This window comes from Macrosteles quadrilineatus, unplaced genomic scaffold, assembly GCF_028750875.1.
Source record: "Macrosteles quadrilineatus isolate MER2022 unplaced genomic scaffold, UCM_ALF_1.0 Scaffold_8__2_contigs__length_117827958, whole genome shotgun sequence".
In the NCBI taxonomy this organism is placed as follows: Eukaryota; Metazoa; Arthropoda; class Insecta; order Hemiptera; family Cicadellidae; genus Macrosteles; species Macrosteles quadrilineatus.
The window spans coordinates 511,475-523,699 of record NW_026542601.1 but is presented as its reverse complement, the minus strand read 5'-3'; the positions used below and the strand labels follow the sequence as shown (position 1 = coordinate 523,699).

Sequence of the window (12,225 nt, the reverse complement as noted above, 5' to 3'; positions counted from 1 at the left end):
GTTCAACAAATATTTGCAGTTACATATTAAGAATAGTAGTGGAGCTTCAGGAACTTAAAAGTATATATACTTACTATTTGTTGGCCTTAGTTTCTTGAAAATACAAGGACGATGACGTAAACCCATAACTTATGGGAAAATGTAGATAACGGTGTTGGTGTAAATAAGTATTTAAGAACAAACGCTTGACATTGTCATACTGACTGATATACATATATTGCATCAAACATTTCAAGAACTAAGGCCTACCAAATGTAAATCAAAAATACTTAGTAGAAAGTAAAAACGTTTAATTCTCCACAGTACAACATTTTCCGAAAAAATTTACTATTGCTGCAATATTTTATATATTTATTTGCTGAAACAAATTTAACACATGAATATTTCTGTTGCCATTGTGAAAGTATTGTGATACTAAGGCATTCAATTGTAACAACATTGACAATTATCAAACTGTAAATAAATACAGGTTTACTGATGCAACCACAGATAACTGTGCGTACACATCGAGTATACATCTATAAGTCAGTTATAATACTCGTAGATAATTTTATAAATAAAGGCCACACTCAATAGGAGAAGGTGTGATTTTGTATGATCCAAAAACATTTTACAATAATAATAATAAAATTTATGATTGTATACAAATTTTGTCTACTTATCGTAATGAAAGTGTATTGGGTGACAGATAAATAAATTTACACTGTAATCAAACTGATACTAATCAAACTCTTAGCTGCTTTAATATTTAGCTTGCACAATTTTTAAATCCCTAAATAAATGTTTTTTTTAATTTTCATGGAAGTAGTTGGATTTAAAACTAACAGATAATTTAAACAGTTATTGTGGTTAGTAACGTTTTTTTGAATACTCATATCAAAGCTATTTTTGTTCCTCATACTGTAGGAAAATTGAGTTAGGACTAAACTAAAAAGTCCGAAAGAGACAAGTGGGTGACAAAGTAGTTTCCTGCACCAAAGATAAGATGGTTGGTTTTACTGGTCGGTTTACTTTTAAGATTCCTCATTTTACATGATTGCTCAGTTTTACATGATGATGTAATGCCCCTAACAACATTTTTCAACAACAGATAAGTAGTAATTAGGGAAAAAATGTGAAATTACTTGTTGGCAATGACCTAGAACGGGACATATGAGTCAAATAATGTTGAGACGTCATATCAATTAAATAGAGGTTAAGTAAGTCAACACAACTTTAGCAGAAAAAAAACAACCGAAATGTTGAAATTCAGTAGTTGTGCCTTAATACAAGTTGTCCTACTATTAATTGCATTGATCATAGGGCTATATAAACTCAGGTACATTGCACTGATTATTGGGTAGAATACTAATGAAATGGGCTTTAAATGATTGCTGAATTGGATTTATGAGCCTGACTTTTATGTAACACAGTTATGCCAAGCACATTTAGAAAATGGAACAACATTCCCACCTATTTGACAAATTATACAAAAAAATATTCAGTTTTGCAAAATAATGTTTAAACTGATTAATTTGAATGCTCAATAGATTAGGAGATAACAAGGCTTCATGAGATGATTTGTCTTAGCTTAAATGTTTAAATTTGGTTCGGCTATAACCTGAAGAGAACCCAGTAGCTTTTTGATGTTTTGAAAAGAGGTCAATTTTTATTTGATCGTTGGTCTGTTAATAAGCAGATCTCACTCCATTGTAACCTCATCTTTCACTCAAATTTAGTAAAAAATTCAAAATACACACCTAATTGGCATTGCTGTCTCCGACACTCTTCCTTCTCTACAGGTGTCAAGACACAAGAGTTAACTGTAATGTTAAATATGTGCAAATTCTTCTACACGCACTGATCTACCTGAACCTTCCCCTCAAAGATGGTTTGTTGTCATTGTTGTTGTTGCTGTTGCAGACAAGCTGGCCGGGAGAAGAGCCGCCAGAAGTGAAAAGACGAAGGCTGGAGATCAAGCTGGAATCAGATGACGCCAACGACAACTTCACCTTCCAGGAGGCGGTGCGGCAGCAGACCATCTGGTCAGTAGATCGCCTTTCACACTTGAAAAATATGTATAATAGACATTTTGCTACATATTTTCCTATGTACTTTGAACAAAACTGAAAAAGTTATAAAAGTTTTACAAGAAATCTTCACAGTGTAATCTTAATTAACTGCCACTCTTCAAACCGTTCATCTTTAAATAACCTATTTTTACTGTAGTCAAAGTTTTGTTAAGGCTCGTAAGATAGCATATCTTAAATAAAGAAGTCCGGCTATTGATGGATTCTCTCGTCAATCTCTGTTATCTGTCACTTATTTTGCTATTTTTACTCTATGTTTTTGGCTCGTTGCAGTTTTATAGCAAATTTGTCTCCAGGGATGATTCTGATTGCTAGAGCCTTTTAGGTTGAGTTACGTTTAACCAAACATTACTTGAGATACTTTATACAATATAAATAATAACCAACGCTAGTTTTGTTTTCCATGATCATGATGTCTACTGTCTATGTCCAGTGTGCCAGTGCGCAGACTGGGTCGTCCTGCTGCTCCTCTCACACTCAGCTCTCAGCTGCTGAGTACCTCTCACAATGGGATGGTGCAGCTGCTGATCATATGTCAGCCGGAGCAGCAGCACCGCGCCAGGTACCAGACTGAGGGCAGCCGTGGCGCTGTCAAGGACCGCACTGGCAACGGTTTCCCGGTGGTTAAGGTAGGTTCAAAGTACAAGCCTACGATGTTTGGAATCTGGGTGTGAGAGTAGCATGTAAGATATGGTCCTATACAGTGGAACTTCTTGGTGGGTTTCACCTAGTAATGGTTATAGCTTTTTGCATTTATCAGCAAAACTAGATAGAAAATTATTTACGGTGAACAATTACAAGCATGATAGTTTTCTCAGTAATTAGCTCAAAGAGTACAAAAACAGTTCATCACTAAGGACCCAAATGCCTTTTTCGTCATAGTGCCTCAAAAACAGCCGTTTTTAACCATTTGTTTAACCAAATGTTAAACATTCTGAATCTTTCTGACGCCATTGTATTTCTTAAAGAAATCACAAATAAAGAAAATTGTCTATTGTCTATTGTCTATTGTGGGTCTCTTTTTCTCGCTTGAGAGTAAAACTCAGTTACTTTGATTGTAAGTAATCGCACGCATCGAAAGTACGTATTGATTTTTTTATATCATTTGCAGCTTATTGTTTCTTGTCAATAGGTTAGCATATCGATACACCCACACAATTGTCCGTGATAGTTATTTGTGTAACTAGTGAGCAAAGTGGCACTTTGCTGCACACGAGAGCAACGTTTACGCACTCGCTTGCAGCTCGTGCGGAATGATCTCGAGTGCAGCAATGGCCTTTTACACTCATGTTACACATAATATTTTTCCTACAGTCACTATAAAGCATATAAATAATTAGTCTTTCAAAAACTACACAACACGTTTTTAGGTTCAGCTGGCAACACAAATAGGTGCCCTAGAGAGAGTAGTCCCCAGTCCGTATCACTAGGCTATTTTTTCCTTCGACTTGAGAAAATAGTTCCGTATATTTTTGTAATTTGCAGTGGTTCCCGTCCTAAAAATGTGCTTTAAGGTATTTTCTTGTTTATTAAGATCGTAGGAATGTTTTAAAAACGTTTAAAAGAAAAGTCCAGAAAGTTCAGAAATACCGAGAAGAGAACATAAACTATACACACGAAATGATAGGTTAAATCGTAGTTATAATAGTCAATCAGCTGCTCATAGTATTATTATCTTTAAGTGTTGCCAACCTATTTCCAAGCGTACACGGATTACGTGCACTGTTTTGTGTTTTTTCGTTGGAATCCTGATGTGCGCCAAAGTATAAACCGACAAAGGATGAACCGTACGACAAAGTATAAATATGCAGCAATTAGCAGCTTTCTGTACTATAAACAGTACAAGGAAGCCAACTTTGTTGGGTGACTGTAGGAAAAATAATTTACTTAAAAACTGCTTGTTTATATTAGAAAATTTGAAGTATTTTTGAGTGATTATATTTACATAAAAAGTATTTTTGTTCTGTTGGGTCAAATAGAGTCACTATACGCCCTTGTGATGAAATAAACTATGTGACTTGCACATTTCTATACCTACGGACCTTACATATTTTAATTGGCAACACATTATGATGTTTTCCAGTTGGTAGGCTACGACCGACCGTCCACTCTCCAGGTGTTTATAGGCACAGACCAGGGTAAAGTGGCTCCCCACATGTTCTACCAGGCGTGTAGAGTCTCAGGGAAAAACTCCACTCCTTGTGTGGAGAAGAAGATTGACGGAACTATTGTCATAGAAGTGGACATTGAGCCTTCCAAAGATATGGTTGTCACGTGAGTAATCCACTTTTCATGTTGGTACTTTATTTTTTATAAACCTCGACTAGACATTTCTTTCCTATTTATCCAGCTCTACTGGTTCAATGTGGATTATTTTAAGTAAACATGTAACTTACTAAACTCAAAAGTACCCATTATCGAAAGAAGATTATCGAGAAAAACTCCAGTATTCTTCAATACTTAGTTGAAAAGCTCTTCATGAACCTAATAACAAAACCATGGTTTGGACAGTCCACTCGTAAAAAACGGAAAATTGCTAATTTTTTAGACACAATTTTGCAATCCATGTTTCTGCCTCCAAGGTGTGACTGTGTGGGTATCCTGAAGGAGCGCAATGTGGACGTGGAACACAGGTTCCCTGAGGAAGGATCTGGACGCAGCAAGAAGAAGTCCACGAGGTGTCGGATGGTGTTCCGGACAACCATTACACACCCTGATGGAACATCGGAGACACTACAGGTCACCTCCCAGCCTATAGTCTGCAGTGAGTAGATACCAGTTTGTAGATACTTAGGTAATAAATATAAAAAAGTGTAAGGTGTATCAGTGGAACTTCGGCGAATCATATTTTTGGTTACCACATTCACCATAACATTTGCATTTACTCTGTCACCTTCTAGTATCACCATACAGTTCAAAAGAGTTACCTATACCTATAAGGTATACTTATACAGGGTGGGGAAATAGTGTAGACTTGCGTATCTGTTGGCACAAACAACCGAATAAAAATATCGATCAATATATCGATTATTCGATATATCGTTTGGTTAGTTAGGTAAGGTTAACCTAACCTAACTAACCAAACGATATATCAAATGAAACAATCAAATTATATATATTTTCATTCGGTTGTTTGTGCCAACAGATACGGAAGTCTACCCGGAAAAAATCCCAGGTATAATTTTTTGTCACAAAATGAGGCAATCTACTTTTACATAAGTTCAATCTGTGTGTGGCTCATTCAACCTTCTGCTTGTTCAAAATATTGGCCACAGCTACAAATAGATAAAATAAAAGGTCTACTTTGGTATTTATAAAGGTTATTGGTGAAACTTGAAGGGCAGATTATGTGCTTTTTAAGTGTAATTTTTTTGAATATTTCATTTAAATGACTTATCATAAAACTCAACTAAACGGTACATTTTAAATCAGATTGGTTTAGGACAGCTAGTGAATATCTTTGTGGTATGTTGTAGCTCAACCGCCCGGTGTGCCAGAGATCTGTAAAAAGTCGCTGTCGTCATGTGGCGCCCGTGGAGGTCAGGAATTGTTCATCCTGGGCAAGAACTTCCTGAAGGACACTCGGGTGGTTTTCCAAGAAGAATCTGGCAGTCCTGGGTGGGTCCAGGCAGTACAACCGGATAAGGAGTTTCTACAACAGGTAAGATGGGAGACAAGAAATTAGTAGGGTATGCACATGGTCTAAAACACATGGAGTTGCACTCAAGTAAAAAATCTATAATTAATTTCCTCTTGGAATATCAACATATTAAATGTTTAACATTCCAATGGTCTGCTATAACTTTTGTCAGAAGTTTCATCAACACATTGACACCTTCAAGTCTCCATTGGCATTTTATCGACAAATTTAATATAGTTGCCTTTGGATCGTCTGAATTAACTATATAGTGGCTTAAACCTTGTTATTGTTGAAACAATACTTTGTAGTTGGTTAGGACTACAGCTGTTTCCTGCTTCGGATGGAACGAATCATCAGGTCAAAAGAATGTCAAGTAGTGTACATTAAATATTCCTCGTAGTTGAGTTTGTCAAAAGTTAATAATAAATAAGTAACAAAACACATAACACACGGAAACCCGAGACATTTAGCACTAGTCGACCAAACGAATCACACTCATCCGGCGCCGTATCATGTGTGCTGTTACCGTCTGGTCGACAAGTGCTAAATGTTTTGTGTTTCCGTGTGTTATTTGTTTTGTTACTTATTTATTATTAAACTTTTGACAAACTCAACTATGAGGAATATTCAATGTACAATTCTTGACATTCTTTTGACCTGGTGATTTGTTCCATCCGAAGCATGAAACAGCTGTAGTCCTAACAAAGGATCGTTTTGACAGTAACAAGGTAATTTAAACTACTTAGTTAATAAATTTTAATTGAAAAAGGGAGCTTTGGGATGTCTTTCTTGACAAAAAACAATTGTAATAGTTAGCAAAACATCATAAGGTCTGTTTGAAATTTGAAATATTTTGATTGGCTCATAGTTAAAACACAAAGAGATGCACATGTTCTACAACAACAAAAAAAGTTGTGTGTGATCTAAACAAATTTGAGTTCCACAGAAAACTCAGCTCCTGTTAGAAAACCTATTGTATCATACCTTAAAATGTAAAATGGATATAATTTCCCTTTAAAAAGATCAACTCCCAAGACACAGTTTGCAGTGTTTTAAGAGTTGTGAATTGTTTGCCTTTAGTCCCACCTGGTGTGTGTGGTGCCGCCATATCACACAGTGGACATCTCAGAGCCAGTGACTGTGAAGCTTGTGGTAGAGTCTAGTGGCAAAGCTAGTGAGGCGCACCCCTTCCTGTATCTTCCAGAGGACATGCGGCCAGGCGCAAGTACAGGTACATGAAGCCTTCAGGCGCACCAACAACCACACACCACTCGGGGCTCTCCTTCCTCTAATACCTTACCTGTCACACTCGTTACAATTTGTACAAGTATTGGAATAGTAATTGATTTAAATACATTCTAACAATTTATTTAAAAGGATTTTATTGGTGACTTTATTTCTTTTTAAATCTTTGGACAAATTATTTAAAATGTTGATAAAACAATATGTAATAAGTAAATTTACCTTTTCGTTTTACAGTAATTTTGATATTCTTTATTAAAACCCACCTTTGCCAACTGATTATTGTGGTTCAAAAATAATAAAATTCAGATTTTGATTAAAAAATTAAATAGATAAGCTCAGGTGATACATTTTTATCCATCTCATTTAGAGTAAGGTTTGAGTAAATTATAAAGTGCTTAATTTTACTAACAATTATAATCGGTGTCAAGAAATACAATTCTGAATTATTGGTTTTCAACCAAGAAATTATTTTAAATTTGAACTCAACAAAATCATGTCTTATTTTACTAAGTACAATGTAAACATTGTAATTGAGATTCATTTGTATAGATATTGCCAGATTAAAAATTAAATCGTTCTCAAATTAAATGTTATATGATGTGTAATATTGCTAACTGGTGATTTATTTACATTTTATATAATCACAAATTCATTTGTTATGGTTTGTTTGATATTTTTAGTTTTCTGTACAGTTTAAATTTGATTTACTGTCTTTATATTAAAGACACATAACTGGATAATTTGGCTAGTTACTTTCTCAATATGATCTTTTGATCAGAAAATCAAATTGAAACAAAATTGCAAACAGCATTGAATAATTTTGCAACATAACTAAAGAATTTGAGAATTGAAATAATTTGAAAAGTATTTAACAGTGATTGTCATAACCCTTTAAAAGGTCCAGCCATATTTATAAAATTTGAGATCTAAAGGTGAATTCTGTGGCAAAATAGCTTGTGACATAAAAAATTAAATTAATTTTAACTAGAGATAGTGACATTTTAAAGGGTGATTTTTCTTAATAGCACACTTACTCTAGTTTTATTAACTGCACATATGAAACTGTGGTGCATCTGCTTTTGTTTCTGGTTGCTGATATTTAATATAAATAGTTTCAAAAATTCAATGGGTGTTCGTTTAGTTTTTATGTTTAAATCTGTAAAATTTCGACACCTGGACCGTTATTTTTATAAAAAAATTGAATGTTTTGACAATCACTGGTAGAAATTTGAGAATTATGTAAGTAATAAGATACAAAATTGTGAATTAATTTGTAGCATTATAGCCTTACTTTAGTATCTGAAATGCACTAGTTTGTTTGCTAATTTGTTTATTTTATGTCTGTCCTCCTCAGAAGTTTGTTTTCTCATATTAACTTTTTTGTTTCACCCAAACAAAATTGTTAAATGTATTATATAAGTTTTATAAAAAAAATCACTAAAATCTATAAAGTACTAGTGCATCTCAGATGATAATTTTGTGTTTATGTTTAAGAAAAAAATTTAAAAGTGTGAAATGGTGAACACTAGCAGAATTGATTATAAATTTACTTTGTCAGAAAATGTATTGCTCAACATGTTTTTCCAGTAAACCCTCATCAGTCAGGGCTAATTGGGGATCATAACCTTCTTGATTGTTGAAAATAAGAATTATATAAAATAAATTTAATAAAAAGATAGACAGCCCCTACTCTGTGCCCTTGGATACACCTTTAATAAAAAAAAATGTTTACTGGCTTGACACACCAGTACCAGTACTTGACACACCATTCTACTGAAGTACTGTAAATTTTGCAAAAAACTACGTAGTTAACAGTGGTGCATTCCACGTAGCTATTGACATTAACCAAATCCACACGGTACAGTTTGATGAGGGTTTGCCGTACTGAGTGACTTTTCTAATAATAAACAATAACTGATTTAATTCAACTATTGGTTTGTTTATGTGAATTAAAATCAACTTTCTGGTCTTCACTGTTTCCACCTACACTGTAAGATAATTTCATCTCAGTTTTATTGGATGGATCAGCTTTGAAGTAGTGAAGTTAAATAATTAGTTGGCAAAGTCAGCTTAGCGGAAGGAGAGCTCTGACTCAGACATCGGCCAATCACGGCTTGACAAGCATGATCGGTGGCTGGGTAAGAGAATCGCGTTACCTTTCGTCCAATGAAAGCCGTGATTCGCCGATACATGTACAGAGAGAAAGGTCGAATGAATGGTGGCTTGAGAGTTGCATGATATTTAGCTTAAGACATTCTATGATATTGTGTCACTGTAAGTGTAACTAATGGCAAAGAATATTTTAACAAATTCAGTCAGTTTAAATTTTTAAGTATAATAATAAAACTCAATGTAAAAATCATCCATACTGATATTGATTTTACTGCGACACAATTTCATGTTAATCTAAGTAGCAACTTTCATACAAATTTTCCTTGGTTTTAACAACACATTTGTATGAGGGTTGTTTTAATTTTGATGGCAAATTGACACTGGTATGATTGAGTAGCGTGAATTGATGACTGAGAATGAAAGCGGTCGAGTGATGATGTTTGGTGTGTTATTTGCCATCTGCTACAATGCCACATTTTTATTATGAATCAACAAAAGTATTTTGGGGGGAAATTTTTAATCTAAGGCGGATGTGGCATTATTTAAAATGTTTCTGGTAACAGGAAGAGATTTCAAATTTAACATTTTTTGCAACTTTAATGGGGTTGAATACATAAATAAACATCTCCTGTTACCTTGTGTTGTTTTCGTATTGGTGATTTGTGTTTGCTTGCACCGTTGTTTTCAGCAGCAGAATTTCAGGTAGACAGGTGATCGGTGCGGCAGCCAGCGTGGACGTGGAGGGGGAAACGTCGCAAAACCCCTTCAAGGTTGTCATCTCTCGGTGACTAAACAGTAGAGTTCATATCACTCATGGCACACTGTCTGTAGGCCTTAACAGTATCAACACCGGCTGCAAGTTTAACTTACTTACTTGTGCACTAAGTGAAAGTTTGGTTAAAAGTCGATCTTCTAGTATCCTTAAGTGGTTAAATTGGTTTGAATATAGTTTGTAAGTTACAATTTAGGTTTACTTCAACAAATATACGTCCTAGTTTACTTTAAATACACAAAGTGTCAATTTTTATTGAGTACATTTGTTTTTCTCACCTTACTAGGTACTTTCTAGACATGCTGAAAATTAACAAAACCCTATAGATAATTTAAATGATTTATTATCTCCTAAGTCATCAAAACCTTTAGTTTCCTTTTTATATTAATATTAATTATTTTTCATGTCTAATTCCCTGTTATTTACAAGATAACAATGTAAGAATGTTTTATATTAAAATATGTTGCTGATTATTGTTCAATTATTTAAATCATATTTTGATCCAAACATCCTTTTTTAGGTTAAATAATTAACCGTTTTACTGTAGTTTGGATATAGTATAAATAAGTAGTTAATATTATTCTCTCTGGTTCATTAAAGTGCTAGTTAGCAATTTGTTATTTCTTTAAAGTTTACAAATTTTATAAAATGAGTACCAATGAATTACAGTAATTTAATCTTTTTATAATCAAAACAAAATCTTTTCTCCAATTTTGATTTGGAAACAAGAATTATTTGTCAAGGATATTAATTTTCCTTCTGATTAGTGATTAAAAACTTTTTGTTCATGCAATTTGACAGTGGGACGTATTATATAGTTGCCAAGCGGTGAGTGAGATTGTTATGGCAATGTATGACAGTGTGCGTTAACATTCATAGTTAGTAATAGCAGCGTCCAAAACTACCGCTTCACGGTACCAAGTAAGTATGAATCTGTGTCATACATTCATTCATGATAGAAACTCATCCAATCGGAAATGAATTAAACTCAATCAATAAAAGCTGTGGTGTTAAAACAAAAACTCCATTTTGATTCACACAATTTGGTATTTTTTGGAATGTGAGTGGTATAGAAAATGAACTTTGGTTTTGAAAAACTATAAAAAATAATTTGTTGTTAAACTTTTGTGTTACATTTTTTTTTAAAGTAACTTTGTTTAGTTTTGACAGTCAAATGATGCGTGTGAACACGAATAAATTTTCATAAACGACAGCATTTTGTGTTTGCTCTGGTATTGTTCTGTATGACACTAAAATATAATTGACCAAGTAAGTCTCATTCATTCTAACTGAGTATGAAAGTTCACTTTAAAGCCGTAAAATTTTTTCTTGATAATTTTTTATATTTAAAGAAATTTGAGAGAAAAATTTTGTACGATTCTGTTGCAGGGGAGCAGTAGCGGAAGAAGAGGACTGAAGTAATATTTTACTTTACAGCGTGAAGGCGAGCGGATAATCATACCCTTTTAGACCGCAGGGGGCAATGGCAGTGTGCGTGTGTGCGAGTGTGTGAGTGAAAGGGTGTTTGGAAACTAACTGTCCACCTACCTGATTGGCAGGAAACTATTTTGCAGTCAAGGAATTGGTTAGCAATTACACAGAACCTTGATAACAAGTCTCACATGGGGATGATGACATAAGACTTGTTATCAAGGTTTGTAATGATATTCATTGTAATGAATTCTATGCAAGTTTTGAGTGGTTAACATGTATCGTTTGTCTTGAATCCCATTATCTCATGTGGTTACCATAGCTTCAACACATCTCATTCAACCGAGAATATTTCAATACAAATTAGTCTATTTTAACCTTGTAAAAGTTACACATAAGACACGAGACACATTTTTACTCACAAAACATTTATTTGCATTTCTAGTGCTCTGGCTGGTGAAATACTAGTCTATCTGTGTCTTCCGCAATCAAGTATAAAAACTTAGTATGTTTACATGTGTAGCTTTGAAAAAAGTAACATAATGACCTATGAATTGATTTCTATGTGAATACTTTCAGCTGGGTGTGGTTATAACTTAAATTTGTGGAAATCATAGTAACCTTATGAGTTAAAGGATTGAAGATGAATGGGACAGGTAAACCATTAATGATTCAATCATTTGGCAAAACAACGAAGAATAAATAATATCATCGTAAGTCTTGAGTTTTGAAATTCTCTTCATTTTGGGGGAAATTTGTGTTGATATCTCATATCCATTTTGTTTATGAATTGTTTTTAACAAAGTTACAATTATTTCGCTTACATTGAATAGAGATTTAATTGATAATATTTTTATTTGAGGGATGTATATAAAGGGAGTTTAAACAGTACAGTAATCAGTATAGCGTATTTAAAGTTCATAAAGACCTAATTTTGGTGTTAAATTTCAATTTTA

At 33.8% G+C, this 12,225-nt stretch overlaps 1 protein-coding gene across 6 annotated transcripts in view; it reads left to right on the top strand.

Annotated features, from left to right (window-relative positions):
- The window catches only part of LOC128999345 (nuclear factor of activated T-cells 5-like), an 82,770-nt gene that overhangs the window by 56,018 nt on the left and 14,527 nt on the right, over positions 1-12,225 (top strand). For all 6 annotated transcript variants that reach the window (XM_054425796.1, XM_054425795.1, XM_054425798.1 and 3 more), the window contains 6 exons: positions 1,903-2,024; positions 2,503-2,698; positions 4,153-4,343; positions 4,652-4,833; positions 5,546-5,730; positions 6,790-6,940. In XM_054425796.1, coding sequence (XP_054281771.1) covers positions 1,903-2,024; positions 2,503-2,698; positions 4,153-4,343; positions 4,652-4,833; positions 5,546-5,730; positions 6,790-6,940 — 1,027 coding nt within the window. The remainder of the gene's footprint in view (positions 1-1,902; positions 2,025-2,502; positions 2,699-4,152; positions 4,344-4,651; positions 4,834-5,545; positions 5,731-6,789; positions 6,941-12,225) is intronic.